Below are 19,364 nucleotides of genomic sequence, written 5' to 3'. Positions count from 1 at the left end.
GACTATCTTTCCAAATTACATTACTGGCAAGATGGTGGATTAGTCAGTTTCTCCACAATCACTTAGCTCTTTCTATCCTTCCAAAAAAAAGAGAACTTCTCCAGATGTAGAGTGATTGCAGTTGAATTCATGAGATAAAGGAAACAGGATCATGGCAAGGTAAAATCCTCATGAGTAACTGCCAGAAAATTCAATTCCAAAAGCACTTGTTCAGCACTTATTCCCTATTACCTTCCACTGGGCTAGGGCCTATTGATGGCCTAAAGCCCTCACAGAGATTTCCAGGTCATCTTCCATGGGGTCTGTCCTCCTTCACTGCAGTAAGCATCTGACTTTTACTCTTACCTGCCACATGAAGCAGAAGGAATGAAAACATGTTGCCTTTTGATTTTAGACTAGCCTGAAATACTTGTTTCTATCCACCTCTCGATCATGCAAAAAAAAAAAAAAAGGCAATAGATATTAAATTCAGTGCAATCAAAAAGAAAGTAAGCAACCTAAGGGAGGAATTAGGGGTAGAGAAGTGGACAGGATGTGAGATTTGCTTTGTCTGAAAGGAAAAAAAAAAAGTTACTGAAACTTTGCAAGGGCCACTTCTATTCATCAAAAGTTATGTAGTCAGGAACCTACCATGATGAGTCCTGTATCTCCCAATGGAAGGATATTGAGAAAGTTATTTTTGGAACACAAAAATATTAAAGTAGATGAAAATCTGTCTGAAGAGAAGCAAAAAGTCAACAATTTTAAAACACACACACACACCCCATGCACATATACCCTGTATAAGCCAAAGGTTTTGAATTTGAAGATGGGATACAAAGAAATTACTTAGGAATTGTATTTCTAACTTGACCAATAATGGTTAAAAAAGGAATACTGAATCCAATAAAGTTGGAAATAATGCCAAAACTTTTGAAGGTAGACAGCAATTGATAGAATCCACACATAGTCTCCAGGACCAAATCTTCCTTTAACCTTCAGACTTTAAAACACATAGTGATTAAGTTTAACAATTTCAATTATAAGCAACACATTTTGCAAGTAGTTAGGAGAAAGGCCTTCAAATATAAAAGGAAAGGAAACTCAAATGTTATGGGGCCTGGTACATATGTAGACCACATCAGCTTACTCAGGTGGTAATTTTTCCATGTAAAGGATGCTTGAGTGATGGCTTCCAGGAAAATCATGATGTTCTATAGAAGTTTATTGGAGAGATTTTGGAGCATTCCCAGGCATTTTCTAACTGGTTTATTGACTAATCATAGTTGGAAGGAACCTTTTTGCTTAGCTGTACAGTTGGAACTGTTTGTATCTTGGCCTGAACCAGATTTGGACATTTTTTACCTTATTATCTTCAGTCACTTTTTAGTAGTGTGATATATCTGGAAAGAAACCATGCTGCATGGGGAAAGGTCTTGGGCCATATGGTGTGCCAGAAATGGGGCCTTTTTTATTCTTTTCTATTTTAGGTTCAGAGAGTAGAGTCTCTTATTTGGTTGGAAGAGTGAACTATAACAATCAAGAAGTCAGAATCCAGGATGCTTATTGTTTCCAAAGTAGGATTGATGTCCTAAAAAGCAAAGAATAATTTTGGAGAGTAATTTTTAGGATTCCAGATCAGCAACAGTATTTTCTTGGAAACTGGTCGAATTATGCTAAATTGTGAGCCTAATTCCATAAGCCCTTCCTTCTTTCCTGGCTGAGGTGATGCTCCCAAGTTTTGGGGGAAATGTTTGTACATTGTTTTTTTATATCTTTGAAGTAAAACAAAATCCCTTTATTAAAAGGTAATTGATGTTATATTGTTAAGTGGAACTGTAGTGCTAATTAGTTAGTCTATAAGGGGAAAACACAACCAGTAAAGACCTAGCCAGGCAGAGAAAAGTGACTCCTACATACTGATCTGGATACCCGGAGGGAGAGATGTAAGGCTACCAACTCAAAATTATTCATTGGCCGGTCATAGAAAGGAGTGGAATAATACATTCTAAAAAGTAAAGGAGTTCAGCCTTTAATTCCTAATGGTATAACCTAAAAACTTTAACTTGATTATCTGTGGAAAAAAAAAAATATGCTCAGAAAAGATAGTTGTGCATATTTTTGCAAAAAAAAAAAACAAAGTAGAATATTAGGTTTGCAATATTTCAAACAACAGAAACCCAAAACAACAACAAAATAATATACAGTGACTAAGGAGAGAATAAATAATGAAACCAATGATTCTCTGTTAAAGATTAATTAAGCAAAGTTGAGGTGAGAGGTGATGAGCCCGTGACCTAAACTGGGGGTCTTGTTATTGGAGAAAAGGGACTAGGTGAGAAAGCTATTGAGGAGACAGAATTGATAATTCTTCCTAATTGATTGCTAGAACAAGAGTACAGATTGATAGAACAAGAGTACTCCTAAATTATAAACCTGGATGATTTAATAATAGTAATTAAATTATAGCATTTTAAAGCTTATGGAATGCTATTATTTATTCTACACAAAAGTGTTTTATGGCTGGTACTATTTTTATCCCCGTTTTATAGATGAGGAAACTGAGGCTTAAAGAGATTGAGTTGCCCAGGATCCTACTACTAGTAAGATTTGAGATAAAATTTGAACTTGCATCTTCCAGACCACAAATCCAATCCTCTGAACTATTTACTTTTCTTAAAATGGTGGATTTAGGGGATAGGTAAAGATAATTAGTTTCTATTTTAGACATTTGAGTTTGAGTCACTACTTGAGTGATTATGGGTATTTAGTGTTTTTTGGAGCTTAATTCCTTCATCATTTTAAATAAATGAGTATCTGTAATCAGAAGTTGTTAGCTCTTTTTGTGTGTCATGGGCCTATTTAGCTATCTGGTATAGTCTATGGATCACAGAATAATTTTTTAAACTTTTATTTTTTTTAATTAAAGCTTTTTGTTTTCAAAACATGCATAGACAGTTTTCAGCATTCTCTCCTTCAAAAACCAGTGCTCCAATTATTTTCTCCTCCCTTACCTCACCTCTTCCCTCATATGGAAAGTAATCCAATATATGTTAAATATGCAATTCCTCTATACTTATCAGAATAATGGTTTTAAATAATTAAAGAAAATGCTAAATTTCAATTAGAGGTTAATTAAAATAACCCCCACCCCCTTTATTACATTTCATGGACTACTTAAAGTTTATTCATGATTGCCAGGTTAAACATTTTTGGTAGAGGTGAATGTTAAGGATCCTTTTCTTTTTTAATTCTATGTTCCTTTAAAACTTATATAATATCTATTACAATATTCTATCCCACTGCTTCATTCTTCTCTGTAATTCATTGCATATTGATTATGAGCCTATCCTCTCTGTCTAATATGAAAGAGCAGTATATTATCTCCATATATTTTCTATTTCTTTGATTTTATTTTTTCTGGATTCTACCCTTTGCTAGATGAATAAATAGATAATGATACTCATATTTTAATGGATCTGTGTGTTCCCATAATTATGATTATGCCCTTTAGCAGTCTAAATTTTAACCAATACATACCTTCTCATTTTGTGACATGTTTATGTCTTCTATTCTTTTGTCTCCAAAAGATCTTGGGTAAGAATTACAGATCAAGATTTTCCTTGAAAAATTCAAAAATTTTCAATATACCTAATCTATACTTCACTCTACTACTACTTAAATTGGAAGTTTAATGCTTAGGATTAAGGAACAATATGGAATGATGAGAGGGAGAGGGATTTTTGCTTTGGATTAGATATCAGTGTTTGCATATAGCCTACCACATGATTCTTCCTGACAAAGGTTTTTCTTTAACTTCATGGTTCTGGGGTACTAGTCTTTTACTTTGCCAAGGTTTTCTTCACTTTTCCTAGGGTTGCTCAGTGGACAGGACTGACATCCAGTTGTACATGCTTTAGGTTTGGATTTGAAAGTTAAAGATATTTTTTGGGCGGGGAATGAGGAAGAAAGATGAAGGTCAGAGTTTGTGGAGCTAGAGCAGATTGGATTTTAGATATGTCAGAGAATATCTGCCTGAATATCATTTATGCCATCTGTAATAATTAGTTTCCAATTAAACAGATGACCTATGTATTTGAGTTATGAGATAGTACTTAAAACAAGCTATTTCACAGAGAAATTACTTAGGAATTATGCATATCTTTGTAATCAATCAACCAAACATTTATTGAGCATCTCCTATTTCTAGGCTCTGTGCCAAATGCTAGGGATACAAAAAGAAGCAAAAGACAATCCCTTTTTTCGAGGAATTTACAATCTAATGTTATAACAAATCAAAATCCTTCAGAATTTAGGAAAATCAGAATTTGGTTCAGTATTTAAAATTTTATGGATTAAGAGATAGAATGGATGGGAGAGGAAAATCATTAAAACAATATATGAGCATATGCCTTAGTAAATGATTAAAAAAAAATCAGATTAGAGCAAGATAATATGGACAGAGTAGAGTCAGAGATCCACATTATTCTGATAAGAATAGAGGACTGCAAAATTTTCATAGACTTGACTGTATAGGCCCTACTTATTAGATCAGATAAGTGACATATATTACTGCCTTTGTGATGTCATCAGTGACAACACCAACATAACAAGAAGGAACTATATTCTGAGTTAAAAAAACCAGTCAGCCATGAGGCAAATGTCAATGGGGCAACCAGGCTTATTTCTCTGAGGCAAGCACTTTAATTGATAATTTGGTTAATGAAGTAGAATAGGCTGGTATCTTTGTTAGAAATAGGTTCTTGGGAAGGGACCTGGGTACTCAAAGGGTTTTGTCAAAGCAGGATGGGTTTCTGTAAAGACCCAAGTAAGGTGTGAGCTTCCCAAAAGGGGGTCTTCATGGTAGACTAGCTTTGGGTGATAGGTTTATATTAGTTCACTGATTAATATTGGTACTTAGTAAATCTGGCCATTCTTCCTGAATTTGGGGAGTGGGAAAGGGGATATGTTTGGTATATAAACAGATGGTGAAGAAGAATACTCCCTGAAGGCATATATGAGAGATGTCTTATGAGCTGTTTCTTCTTGAGAACATCTTTCCAAATACACAAAACTCTCAATTTAAAATGGAATGCCAGGAAGTAGTTATGCTTTTGTCTGAGGCAGTTTCCAGAGGGATGAGGGGAAAAGCTGAAATGCAGTTTTAAAGACATGAAGCATTGTTATCTTTTTAAATATAAAATCCAACGAATTCAAAAGTTATTTTCCCTTAGCACAGTTTTTTTTTAAATAATCATACTGTGTTTATCCATTGTGTATGCAAATAAAATTTTAAAAATTATATAACATTCAGTGTAAAAAGGGGGAAGACAGGTAAAACACCTGAGCACACTCTGTATTCCCCAAAGTATTCCATGTATTAGGTAGGGATGGCACTTTCCGTACTGAAAGTGAAATTATTTGTGTGCCATATATTTATCAATTCAGATGTGAGGTCCCTGTAAGGTACAAGATATATGGTTCAAGCCCAATGGTCCAGTGGTAAGAGACTTGGGGAATTGAATTTGAATCTTGGATTTGCTGTGATGGGGGAATTTATTTCTGTGGGCCTCATTTTCTCATTTGTAAAATGAAGGGCTTGAAATAGGTGATTCTCTTTTAGAGACTCTTCCTCTCTTAGATCTGTGATCTTGGTGCTATTTCCTGGGGAATATCTAAAGTGGACTCTGAGAAATGGGTGTGCCAGGTGCCATTGTTATGGAATCTCTTTATTATGGAACTTGCAGTAACAAATTTCTAAGATCTCTTAATACTTTTAGTAATTGAATTTATGATCTTCTGAGCAACAATAAATACTTATTACAAGTCTGCAATGTGCAAGGCAGTGTTAAGGAGGTATAGTGGAAAGAAGATAGAAAGGCTATTTGGCAAAAATTACATTTGAGGATTTTTTCCTTTTCATTTGTGTATTTAATTTTAGAAGGAGCATAGATTTAGAGCCAAAAGGTTATCTTAGAGATCATCTAGTTCAATCCTCATGCATTTTCAAGATAAAGAAAATTAAGGCTTGAGAAGTGAAATAGTTTCCCCAAGATACAGGTAGCTATTAGAGTGCTGGTATGAGAGATAGATAATGCATATCTATATCTAAATACACATACATATATACACACATTTTTTATGTATTTAAATTACTAAGGAGCAAACTAAAAGCTATGTAAATGTAGTTATCCCAAAGCAGAAAGATTTTTAATTAGAAAAAAAGGTGACTTAATGAGCTTAAACTCAAAATATACAATATAATTTTCAGAAAGATATAGTCAGGAAGAAATAAATTTTAATTAAGTGAAAGATAATTTCCTTAAAACTATTCCTCTTCTAAAATCAAGTAACCAATTCATACTGCAATAAAAAACTGTCTAGTTGTCTGCCTACCGGAACTACCATATTGTAATGTTTGTCACTCTTTGGGAGGATCAAGGAATTCTTTCCTTGGCCTCCACCCCTTTCCTTTCAGTTTTTGATCTTTCTTAGTTTCACTCAGGGAATATAAGCTTAATGTGTGTGACTCTGCTGGAGTAGTCAGGACACTTAAATGGGAACTTGCTCAGAAGTTTGCCAGAGAAGAAGCTGTAAGATTTTTGTTTAGTTAAGTGACAACAGAGATTTGTTAAGTTTCCTATTGGAAAAGGGAATAAAATGGAAAATTCTGAAGGATAGGATATAATTATAATGTCAAATTAAAATGACTTCATCAGTTTTGAGTCATGGGACAGTTAGGCTAGATAAATTAATTATATATGCATGTTATATGTATGTGTATGCGCGCGTGTGTGTGTGTGTATGTGTGTTTTAAGAGTTAGACTCATGGTTGAAGCTATTTTGAATTACATTTTATATTTGATTATGCTGTTAGTTCTACCTTTTTCATTTTATACTTTTTTCCTTCTATTGTGAAATAATTTCTGTTTTTCACAATTGTTTCTTTTTTGGATTTTTCTGGTTAAAATTAACTTTATTCTTGTTTCTTTCTCTTACGTTTAATAGATTAAGAAATGGCATTTCAAAAAGCTATCAAAGGGACAGCCCTGGTTGGAGGAGGTGCACTTGCCACTGTGCTAGGCCTCTCTCAGTTTGCTCAGTACAGAAGGAAGCAAGTAAGTAATTATACATTTGCTGATTAAAATATGAAACTTAAGACCGTTGAAGTACTGTATATGGGGAGTGTGTAAGCTAATGGGTTTGTTTAGAAATTACTGTCAAGGGCTTCTCAGTTTGATTTGGAAGCATTGATTTAGAGTACTGTATTAATGGTGCTTCAGGTCTTTTTTTTCCCTAAAGATATGAAGAGATATCTAAAGATAGGTGCCTTTTCCCCCCTAAAGATATGAAAGTCATTAGCAGAAAACATTTTACCATTGAGGTTTTGTTTGGACTTTCTTGCTTTAAAAGACCTCTTCATTTAGAAGTTCCAGGAATTTTTCTTTTAGGTATTTTATTGTGTAGTTCACACAAATGCTTATCTTCCATGTATTTGACTTTGTGAAAAGGGACTATGTTGGGAAAATAAAGGGTACTTAAAAGCCATATTTATAAGCCTGATCTCCTTTTCTTTAAAAGGTCCCTGTTTGTTCTATTTTTGATTGTATACAGATAGAAGCAGCTTCTGGAGGGCATGAAAATTATAAAGATTTTCCTGTATTGTTTTTGCTTTTAAAATTGTTGCTGTTACTGGTTTTTGCTACGAATCTGCTCTTTTGCTAGCTCAAAAATATGTCAGTAAAGCTCATAATACAAAATCTGGAAGAGATTAACCTTTTGTTATCTCCAGTTTTAGGGCAAATGATTATTAATTAATTAAGCCTGACTATTTCACTGCTTTACCTTATATTCCTCTAAGAGCTAGTGCTAGACTTTCCTCCCTGTTCTGATGTCAGTTGAATGCCTGGTCTTTTTTCTTATTTTTTATTTTTTTGCTGAGGCAGTTTGGGGTTAAGTGACTTGCCCAGAGTCATACATCTAGGAAGTGTTAAGTGTCTGATGTCAAATTTGAACTCAGATCCTCCTGACTTCTGGGCTGGTGCTCTATCGCTCTATTTATTGCACTACCTAGCTTCCCCTGAATGCCTGGTCTTAAAGTTTTGAAGTCCAGTATTACATTTTCCCACCGTCAGAGTCAACTGAAACAACTTGATTTTGGAGGCTGAGGCAAAAATAACCCCCACTGGCTCTTTGTGCACTATCTTTTTGGAGGGTTAGTCATGTTAAAGATGAACTATTTGATACTGTCTTTTGTGCTTTTAGCCTTTGAGTTCTGTCACATGGGAACCCTTTATCTTAGGACTACTGTGTAAGTTTTTGTTTCTTGATGATACTATGTAATGCAGTCATACAAGCTGCTTATAATCCTTAGTCCTGAAGAGCAGTAATTATGAGAATAATAGCTGATATTTATTTAGATGGTTAAGGTTTGCAAAGCACTTTTACATAAATTATCATGACAAATCTGAGAAGTACCATTTTTGTAGGCATTATTATTAAAGCCACTCTACACTTGAGGAAATTGAAGTCTGAAGATCAATGACTTTTTTTTTTTTTCTTGTGGCTATGGAACTAGTAACAATCAATGGCAGGATCCATACCCAACTTTCTGACTTCCCTTATCTTATGGTTTTTCCACTAGTCCATACTTTATCTCTCGAATCATAATTGTTATTTATAAAGCAAAACTTTAAGATTTGCAAAGCACTTTTTGAAAATTATATTTTTTCATTTAAAATTATTCAGCAAATGTATTCAAAATCAAAACAATCTTTTGGGATAGGTACAACTGAGGAAACTGAGTCTTGGTGATATTAAGTGATTTGACTATAGGTCTGCTTGACCATATTTCTTGTTCTTTTGCCTTTATAGCAGAGGTTCTTTTTTTGCTAACTGTATTTCAGCAGAATTATTTTCCTTTGTAATCATAAGTTTTATTTATGCATTTAAAAATATGATTATGAGGAGTTCCTAGGTTTCACCAAATTGCTAAAGGAGTTCATGACATGGTTTATAACTGTGCCCTAGTCCATGTTGGACCATGGTAGCATGCTGCTAAAACGTGAATACTTACTTGTTTAAAAATCCCTTAACTGGTTGGTTATATATTATTGAATATCTGACTTTGGATCCTTTACAGGTTGGTCCATGTGATTCCAAAATGTGTATGGTGTTTGTGGTGGTTTAAATTTTGAACTTTATAAGCAGATCCCCAAATGAGTTTTTTCCTAGCAACCTTACTGCCCTCGCCAATCCTGACCTTGATTGATGCATTGTTTCTTTTTTAAATATCACCTTCCTTAAAAGTAGGAATGAAAAGATGCTATGCCATTCCATTTCTAGTTATTTAAAAAAAATTAGTGCCCTCTTAGGGATGTGGGGACTATGGGGTTAGTTTATTTCTTACTGGTGATAGCTGAAATGATACTTGAAAATGCCATTGCTGGGGCAGCTAGGTGGCGCAGTGGATAGAGCACCAGCCTTGAATTCAGGAGTTCAAATCTGGTCTCAGACACTTAACACTTCCTAGCTATGTGACCCTGGGCAAGTTACTTAACCCCAACCTCAGGAAAACAAAACAAAACAAAACAAAACAAAAAAAAAAAAAAAAAAAAAAGAGAAAAAAAGAAAATTCCATTGCCAAAGGTCATGATATCTAGTATCATGAACTAGTACTAAATCTGTACACAGTATACATATCTAAACACACCAAGTGCACTCTACTTTCTTCTGAACTTGCAGTGTACTTGGAAAAAATACTGTTTTACATTTTGCATTGCTGGATTTCAATCATGATGTCTTTAAATAGGATATGTGTAGAAGAGTAAAATAAATTAAAAACATCTTTCTAAGTCAGAATGTTAAAAAAAATGAACCTCCTCCCCAAATAAAAACCAAACCAGGTTTGTTTGTTTGTTTGTTTGTTTTTTCTGTTTCCTTTTATTTTGGGGGAGGGAGGTAGAAGATGCTTTATTTCTCAAAGAATCTTTAATTCCAAAGGTAGATAAGCAGTATATCTAAGTAATAAAATAGACAATATAGCAACAGATGCAGATAATTCATATCCATGAGTTGATGGGCTCATTTGGAAAAAAAAAAAAGAATGGCCAAAAAGTCATTTAACTATCACGTAAAAGGGCATTTCTTTGTGATGATTTATGTCCCTTTCAGCTATTCCTATAAATGCACAATTTGGATACGGGATGGAACTTAGCCAAAGGGCTTGACACAAAAGAGGACAAGCCACTTTTGCTATTGATACAAACTCGCCATGGGCATCCCTTAGTCCTTTCTCAGCATGTCGCTGCCAATCAGATGTGGACTGGGGCAAAGACCTTTCTGCCTTCAAGATCCATGAAAACATTTGCCCCCACATGCTACACATTGTAGAAGCTAAGGCTAATTTACTCAGGCATGTTTTCATCATACCACATGTTGATGGTAGAAGAAAACAAATCCTGTATTTTGTGATAATCATATAATCTTTCACGTATGTTCAGCAAAAATAGCTTTATTTTTTTCCTGTTTTCTGAACTGACTTTTGAGAAAGTTATTCCCTACTTTAAGAAAAAGTTAGTCATTGCTAAATTTGACTTTGAATGTTCTGTTCTGTGATCCAGTCCTTGCATGTCTTCTTGGGATTCTGGCCCTTTTGTCTCTTTCTGACCTGATATGGGAATGATTGTATTCAGTATGCTATTGGTTATCCCAGAATAGTGATTCAACAAATTGAATAAGCACGTAATAACATGTTCAAGTTATGTGCTAGGTGCTTGGTGTACAGCCGAGGTGGAGTAATGTATGACATTTAAAAAAGATTAAGCATATTACAAGATGTAAGACATGTAGGGGCAAAAGAAGAGAGATCTATCAAAGGATCTAAAAATTAAGGAGGAAAGAATATCTTTTTTTTTTTTTCCCCTGGGGAGGGAAGAGAGTAGGGAATTAGGAAAAGTGAGGGATTCATACCTCCTACAGGTGCTCTTAAAAGCTTCACCCCTCCCCCATTCTTTTGAATCTCTTCCTCCTAGATTTCTTTAAAGATCATGCCTTAAACCAAAACCACTCCGATTCTCATTTATCTATAGTTCTCTGGCCAAGACTCATTTTGGTCATTATTTAGGTCCTGATCGACTCACATTGACTGTAAATAGCAATCATTTCTGCTTTGGCCAGAAACCCAGCTTTATTTAGATTTTTTTTTTTTTTTCTTTTTGACTGGGTAAAACAGGAGATACTCTGCTTCAATTATTACCTAGCCTTAATCACTGAATGGGTGCAGCCTCTGTCAAACTGAGACTTGCTGAAGACCTTATCTTAAAAAGGCCAAGCCCACTGCATCCAGGGCTATCTCTAGTCATCCTGATCTATCTGGCCACTGACTCAGATGGATCAGTAGAGGAAAGTGAAACAAATGACCTTGTACAACCTCTCTCACTTAAATCCAGTTCACTTACATGTCATAGCATCATCTCCTTGATAGGATTAATATGCATGTCAGGGCATCAACTCCTGTAGGACTACAACAACCAAGGAAGGGGATGACTAATCTGTGCCTTAGCGGAAGAGAATGTTTTCAGTGAGAAGAGATGAGGAAGAATAACATGCCAGCTGCAGGAATGGCTCCTGGATGTGCAGGGACAAGAAATAGAAATTCATGTTAGGAAAGCCTTTGGTTTTCTAGTTTGTGAGAAAAGTGGCTCACAAAAGAGCAATAATGCAAAACAAACTTCAAAACATTACCAGATTGCCAAAGGTCTTCAATACCTGGTAGAGGAGTGCTTTTATCCTAGAGGACTTAAGGACTACTTTATTCTAGAGACAGTAGGAAGTCATTGAAAGTTTTTCTATAAGAGATGCCATTGTCAGACATATGCCTTAGGATTTTTTATTTTTTATTTTTTATTTTTTTGGCATCTGTATAAAAAGCCCTGAAGTCAGGAGGACCTGAGTTCAAATTTGGCCTCAGACACTTAACACTTCGTAGGTGTGTGACCCTGGACAAGTCACTTAACCCCAGTTGCCTCAACAACAACAACAACAACAACAACAAAAAAAAAAAAAAAAAAAAAAAAAAAAGAAAGAAAGGAAGAGAAAAAAACGTGGATTGGGGAAGTGGGAGACACTTTGGATGTTTGAGGACCATTACAATAGCTCCAGCTTGAGGTAATGATGACCTAATTTAGGATAGCATTTATGGGAATGAGGACTTGAAGACTGGTATTAGAAATAGTGAAACGTAGAAGCAAAATTGATAGGACTTACTATGGAATTGGGAATAAAGGAGAAGGAACAATCAATCAAGGATAACTTTAGGGTTACAATTCTGGGTGACTGGGAGGATGGTGGTGCCTTCAACAGAAATGAAGTTTGTGGTAGTGACTTTGGAGGGTGGTGGTTTTGGATATGTTAGTTTTTTAAGGTGACTATGGAACCTCAAACTTGCGATATATATATATATATATATATATATATATATATACACATAGGATTTTGGGATTAGAATTTAAGTAATAGATTAAAGTAAGCCACATAGATTCAGGAATCATTTAAGTAAGAATAACAAATAAGCTCATGGGTATATAATAGATCACTGAGAGAGTATAATGTAGTGGTAGACGGATCATCTGCTGAGGGAAAGATGGGGATTAAGGTAGCATTTGGGGCACGAAAGTAAATTTGAAAAAGCCATGGTGTTCAAGTTCATTTTGAGGTTAATAAAAACATTGCCAATACCACAATGAGGTTAGATAAGATAAATTTCTGGGTTACCCAGTCCTCCAGAAGAGCAGAGATAATGCATGGTTGTGGTCACCAACTGTGGAAGTCACCAGATTGTAACTATTAAAAAGGAAGAGGAGAGTGAGCTATTCAAGGATAGAAAATGTTTAACTACAAGATGGTCAAGAATGAACAATGGGAATGAGACCAGAACAGGATTTGGTGATTTAGAAAACAAAAAAAATCAAGGTATTGGGAAACCAGAAGGTATGGTGAGGATACAAGAATGAGCTTAGTGGAGCTGAGTGAAGTTCTATAATTAGTGCAGGGACAGAGATTATGGTCAAATAGGGGAGTTTCAGAGATCAAGGTATTGGAAAGGGAACAGGTTTGAATGATTAAGCTCTCAAGTGTGATCATCTTTGTAAGTGGCTTAAATAGCATGAAGCAAAGGTCATGGCAATTGCAATTGAATTGGAAGGCTGATATGTTCAAAGGTTTTGAAGGTAGTGTTCCAAAAGGTGTCAGCTATTAAGTAGAACTAAATACATCTAAACTTTTAGGTTAATATACAATATTTATCAGTGTAATCTTAGGCAAGTTCTTCCCACCTCTCTACCTCAGTCCTTTCATCTGTAAAATGAGAAGATTGCATTAGATTATTCTTTGGGGTCTCTTTCAGATCTAGAACTGTCATCCTACAATTTAGCCAAACTATTTGACATATGATATCAGAAATGGAAGAAATGATATTGTCCTAATGCTGCTGACTAAAATAGAAAAAGGTACATTATTTTATTTTGAATGCTGGAGCTTAAGGAGAAGCAGGTTTAATTAGAGAGGCTGGTAGATGGAAACTTTTGTAGAGTCTTAAGAGGTCTTCTAGATTCTGTCAAGGGCTTTAGAATTTGATAGCTAGCTCTGCTTCTTAGGTCTAATTTTATTTCAGTACTTTTGCTTTTTCTTTGATTCAGATTTATCTTTAGCCCTACTTTTATATTTGTCAGAGAATGATTAGGGTTGTTTGGGAGATTGAAATGGAATTTAGAGCAGGAGATGGATTTTCCTGAGGTAATGAAACAAGGATTGGAAGAGAAGGGAAAGAGAAATATGCAGAAGTCCTTAAATTTTTTTTCATTTAAAATTTTAATATATTTTTCAAATTTTATTTATTTAAAATTTAGAAATTTATTTAAGTATAAAATAAAAAAATAGAAAAAGAAAGATAAATAATTCTTGAGAAGAATATTGACTAAGGTGGCCTTGACTAGATTGTGAGTTGATAAAAGACTAAGGAAAATGGAATAGATAGCAACTTTAGAGTGGGTAAGGGATATATAATCTGCATTTGAGAGAAATTTTCAAGTGAGGTGTGCGTGTTTCTCTTTTTTCTTTCTTTCTTTCTTTCTTTCTCTCTTTCTTTCTTTCTTTCTTTCTTTCTTTCTTTCTTTCTTTCTTTCTTTCTTTTTTTCTTTCTTTCTTTCTTTCTTTCTTTCTTTCTTTCTTTCTTTCTTTCTTTCTTTCTTTCTTTCTTTCTTTCTTTCTTTCTTTCTTTCTTTCTTTCTTTCTTTCTTTCTTTCTTTCTTTCTTTCTTTCTTTCTTTCTTTCCTTGGGAGTACAATTCCCAAAATCTGAAATAAATTTACTAGATCAAGGGGGGGGAGAGAAAGAAAGGGAGGGAGAATCTTTGTGAGATTAAATGGAACTTTATACTAGTTCAGACAAGAATGTTTTTCTGATAAGCTTCACTTAGGCAAGATGCAGTCTCCTAGACAAGGGCGGTGTAATGTCCAGGCTAGCTTTCTGGAGGGCTTTGGAACTAGCCTTGGTCTCAGCAGAATAATCATCAGGAGAATAGTCAGGGATAAAGTCCAAAGTCTTTATTGACTCCTTTGCCTGGGGCCAGGCTAGCTTTCTGGGGAACCTTCAGATGAGCCTTGGTCTCAGTGGAGAAATGATGAAGGCAGGAGAGCCATCATAAGGCTGGTCAAGTCTTCTGTCCTGTGGCTGAGTTTGTCCCCAGTTTATATACTCTAGTCAATTAAATCAATTCATCATAGTGAGTATAAGCCAATCATATCACTAGGGAACCATTATTTGTTGTAGTAAGATTAAATCAATCATACTGAAGTAGAGAACTCACATGCTAAACTAGATAACCATTGTCTTATCAATTCCATTGAGTTTACTACCTTATTGTAAGAATCCTTGTTTCAAGTACATTTCTACAGAATTCTGGCCCATTACAGAGCAGTTTGAGATGTCAATCTGTTTTGGGGAACTCAAAAACACAAGCTTTGGGCAGATTAATCCAGAAAAGATCTAAGGGGATCCAAAGAGCACTGTATGATGTAAGGATTCTTTACAAACATTTGGCTTCCCTGGAGCATTTCTTAGCTATACAATAAGCTTTTTGGGTTAGGCAATTTTTTTAGCTTCATAAAGTTAGATTCAAACAATATTAAACAATGATAAATAATAATCTATAATCCTATCTTTTGGGTTGGAACCCAATATTGTCATATTGCCAAGAGCGGAAAGCTGGGCTATTTCAAAGGAAATTAATTAAAATAGTTACATAGTGCCATCCTGTCCTCCTTACTATCTAATTTAGAGCTTAATAGAATTGCTTTAAAGAAAGATTATTAACATTGAAGACAGACTTTTAGTTGACCAAAAATTGCAGGAAAAAAATGACCCTAATCCCCAAATAATAAATACAACAAATTATGGCTTATCCCTCTTTCAGGCACATAGTGTTTTTTTGAATACTATGAAATATTAAAGCCAAAATACTATAATAATGCTCATCAGTATTAAATAACATCAAATCTGTTTAACATCCATTTAATCAGAACATTTCATTTTAAGTCCTAATTGTCCTATTTAGTTACCTGGTCCCTGGAAAGCTTAGTAATTATGAAATAGACCTAGTTCTCAGAGCAGCTCTGGAGGGGATTCCTTCCAGTGGATCTACTGCTTAAGATTTCCTAAGCAGTGCTGCTTAAATCTGCCAGTAATAAGATTACATATAATTTAGTACAGTCTCCTAAATTTGGTTTTCCAGTAACTAATTCATGTGATGAAAAACTAGACCAAATTTTCTCAAGCTAATCTCATTAACATCAGAGCTATAAGAAGACCATCAAATTAGGAACCTGCAATTCATCTGAAACTTTCAAGAATTTTATACTGCTTGCTCTTTCATATCTTTACTTGAACCTTGTACCTGATACAGCTAGTGCCATCAACAGAATGAAGACTCTTAAAAAGGCTTTATGAGGGCAGGACTTATTAAATGTTTCCATAATATTGTCAGAAAGAGATGTCAAGGTAGGAAAAAAATAAACCATGATTTAAAATTTTCTTTACAATCATTCATGCAATCTTACATGCAAAATCCTTTATCCAATTTTGAGAACTTATTACTAAAACATACTCAAAGTCATATTTCCCATTAGAAACATTTGGAAGAAAATTATGTATAAGTATATATATCTTCAAACAATCTCCTAATTCTTAGAGGAAATAGCCTAATCTTATACATGAATTGTAATCTTATACATGAATTGTAACCATTAGCAAAGGTTTGGTAAATTAAAAAAACCCATTTGCCTAGTTGCTTAGGATAGGAAATTAATCACAAATTCATATTGAAAACAATAAAAGCTTTCATACTTGCATCCAACTATACTGAGTCAAGAATTGTTTTAGTATTAACATATTCATTATTTAGTATTGCAGTGACAAAAATTTCTATAATTCACTTGTCCAGTTATGGAAATTTGCTATGAAAATAATGTTTATAACAGTGAAAAACATTTATAACAATATCAAGATTGTTCTTTCAAGGGCACAGACTGACTTGACATAAGCATAGCTGGGGAAAAACTCCCTATATCTATTTGATTCCAGGTAAAACTTAAAGTTAACAGCTGATTATTCAGCAAAGTTCCACTTTATTTACAGGCTATCATAAGCAGGGTCAAAACTAAAAAGATGGAAATTTTCATATTCATAAAGGAGATAGCACAGTGGGATAAACTAAGTCAAGAGGAGTTTATCCTTTCTCTTCATGGTCATCTCTTCAAACTTTCCCAGGCATAAACATCCACTTTTAGCAGTTCTCACATTGCATTTCTTTTGAGCAGCACCTGGCTTTCCTCCTTGAATGGTATACTTTTGGTTTAATGACAATTCAGATAATCATACCTGAAATCAAAACTCAAAACAATATATTATAGTATCAAGAGATATTACGTCAAATAGCAAAATTTCTTAATCAAGTTTTATTAATCACAACTTACTTCTAAACTGTTATTGCTTTTTCTTGTTAACATATAACCATATTAATAATAACTATTAACAGTTAACACATATAAGTACATAGAAGGCTATATTTTATTTATCTTTTCTAGTTTTAAATTCATCCTATTACTATATGATATATATAATATGACATATATAATGTGCTACTATTTTCCATTTAGTAAGTATTATAATTTGATTCAATGTTGTCTGAAATCGACATCTCTCCAAAAGTTTCACATGTCCTCCTTATTTATTTCAGTGAGGATAAAACAGTCTTCTCAAAACTTTTCTCGAAACTCCAAATCTTTGCTTCACATTATCCTTTTCATAGTCATTGCAAAGGGACTTTACCTTTCTTTCAGATTTCTCTGGTTTTCCTCTTATTTCTACTTGCTTAAACCTTTTTTTTTTCTGCCAGTAGATTTTGATTAAAGCCTACAAACTTCAAAACTAATCTTTCTTTTTACACTCTGATTCCATACTTCATTTACCTTTGCAACTTTTCTTAAGTCCATTTCATCTTTTTTCCCAGTCTAACATTCCACTGAATCTCTCTTGTAGACATTTCCTTATATGATACAGTGAACAGCTATTACCACCAATAGCCTCCATCTGGATGTGCAAGTTTATGGGATATATTGGTATATATATATCCCTTCATTAGTTGATTACAAAGTTATGAGTCAGTGCTACAAGTGTTCCCTTTAACTTTTTCAAAGGTATAATTAGATGACATTGCTATTATATGACAATTGGACACTTGGTGAATGATATTTTATGTTTAAAACGACACTTAAAATCAAATTAATCTGACACCTATTTAATCATACACACACACACACACACACACACACACATACACACACACACACACACACACACACACACACACACACATACCCTGATTGCATGGCAATTAGGGATGAATGGTGAGAAGTTCACCTAAATGACTATAATTAATGTTACTTTTTAGCCAAATGAAACATTTTGTTTGGTTACTAGGGGGAAAGAGGATATCAAGACACTCAGAGGCCTCTCAGAAGACTGTGGGATCCATAATTTAGAAAGTCCCAAATGACTTGACTTTACTATAGTGGTGTGCTGGCAAATATTTAACATACTCTTATGTTTAATTTGCATTATTAACAATTTCCCTATTACTTTTTAAAGTCTAGACAATGAAACAACCCAATAAATCAAGCCTTCATTTGTAGAATTTGTTGATTTATGAGGTGTAAATGCTCACACTGAAAATGTAATAATCTGCTCTTGAAAGCTGATATGAACAGATTCTGCCTTTGAAGTTAGGCTTGAAGTTACAGTTTTTGTTAAAAGCCATTGGAATTGTTCTCAAGACTTAATTGTTTCAATGACTAGGACTTAGATTACTAATGTAGCTTCCTGGTGACCCATGTACAAAAGCCAGCCCATGAGGAGGTAGGAGCTGCTTTTTTCTTCAAGATTGATCATGACAGAAATATGGCTACACAGAGACAGGGGGATTTTCATTCATTAAAATTAGGGCTCCTTCCTTGATCATTAATTGCTCCTTGTCATGATGTGGATAGATAAACCTCTAGTTAACTGTTAGATGGGCTACTAGTATCTCCTTTAATTCCAATTCTGAACCTGCAGCAAGCACCTTAACAACTTGAATACCAACAGTTGGTGATAATTGGATTAATTGAATTGTAATGAGTTAATGGTTCTTGTGGTCAAAGTGTGTATGTTGGAAGAGCTATGTGTGGAGGATTCAGAGCCTCCAGGGAAAAGATGAAATGGCAAGTGAACTTCCTCATCAGGTAGAGGAGATTCTCATTGACCTTTAGGAAGGTTTAACCCAGTTAGATAAATGCTGAAAAAAGTTTACACGGAGAATAAGAGTAAAATCAGGGAAAGCATTTTCTGGTTATTGTTAATGGTCCTAGAAAAGCTGGATTGCCTTTAGTAAGTTAATTCTTTGAAATTCAGAAACTTTAAGAGCTTTTATTATTTTTAAAATTTTCATTATTTTTCCAATTCATTTTTGTAAGCATTTATTTTTGTAAGATTTTTAGTTCCAAATTTTTTTTTCTTCCCTCTTCCTTCCCCAAGACAGCAAGCAATCTGACATAGGTTATAGATGTACAATCATTTTAAACATATTTTCATATTACTTTTTAAGTTGTCCTGGATTTCTTTACTCCGGATATTCATTAATAAATATTGTTAATTCTTCCTTTTCAACATTTTTGGAATTTGTCTCCTTTGTACTATTCACATAGGTCCCCATTGTAGTTCAGAGCCTCATCACTTCTTGCCTGGACTATTGCAATAGTCTTCTAATTGTTGTGTCTCCTATCTAATCTGTC

At 34.2% G+C, this 19,364-nt stretch overlaps 1 protein-coding gene across 6 annotated transcripts in view; it reads left to right on the top strand.

Moving 5' to 3' along the window:
- Positions 1-19,364, top strand: part of GPD2 (glycerol-3-phosphate dehydrogenase 2) — a 192,724-nt gene that overhangs the window by 37,205 nt on the left and 136,155 nt on the right. For 4 of the 6 annotated variants that reach the window (XM_074303417.1, XM_074303418.1, XM_074303416.1 and 1 more), the window contains exon 2: positions 6,988-7,097. In XM_074303417.1, the coding sequence (XP_074159518.1) occupies positions 6,996-7,097 (102 nt within the window). In that variant the 5' untranslated portion in view covers positions 6,988-6,995. Of the gene's footprint in view, positions 1-4,608; positions 4,674-6,552; positions 6,573-6,987; positions 7,098-19,364 lie in introns of those variants that run through there. The other 2 variants (XM_074303414.1, XM_074303419.1) reach the window with 2 other exon arrangements.

Source organism: Sminthopsis crassicaudata, chromosome 3, assembly GCF_048593235.1.
Source record: "Sminthopsis crassicaudata isolate SCR6 chromosome 3, ASM4859323v1, whole genome shotgun sequence".
NCBI lineage: Eukaryota > Metazoa > Chordata > Mammalia > Dasyuromorphia > Dasyuridae > Sminthopsis > Sminthopsis crassicaudata.
Note: the sequence above shows the minus strand (reverse complement) of the source record. Positions and strands in the feature narration are given on the sequence as shown.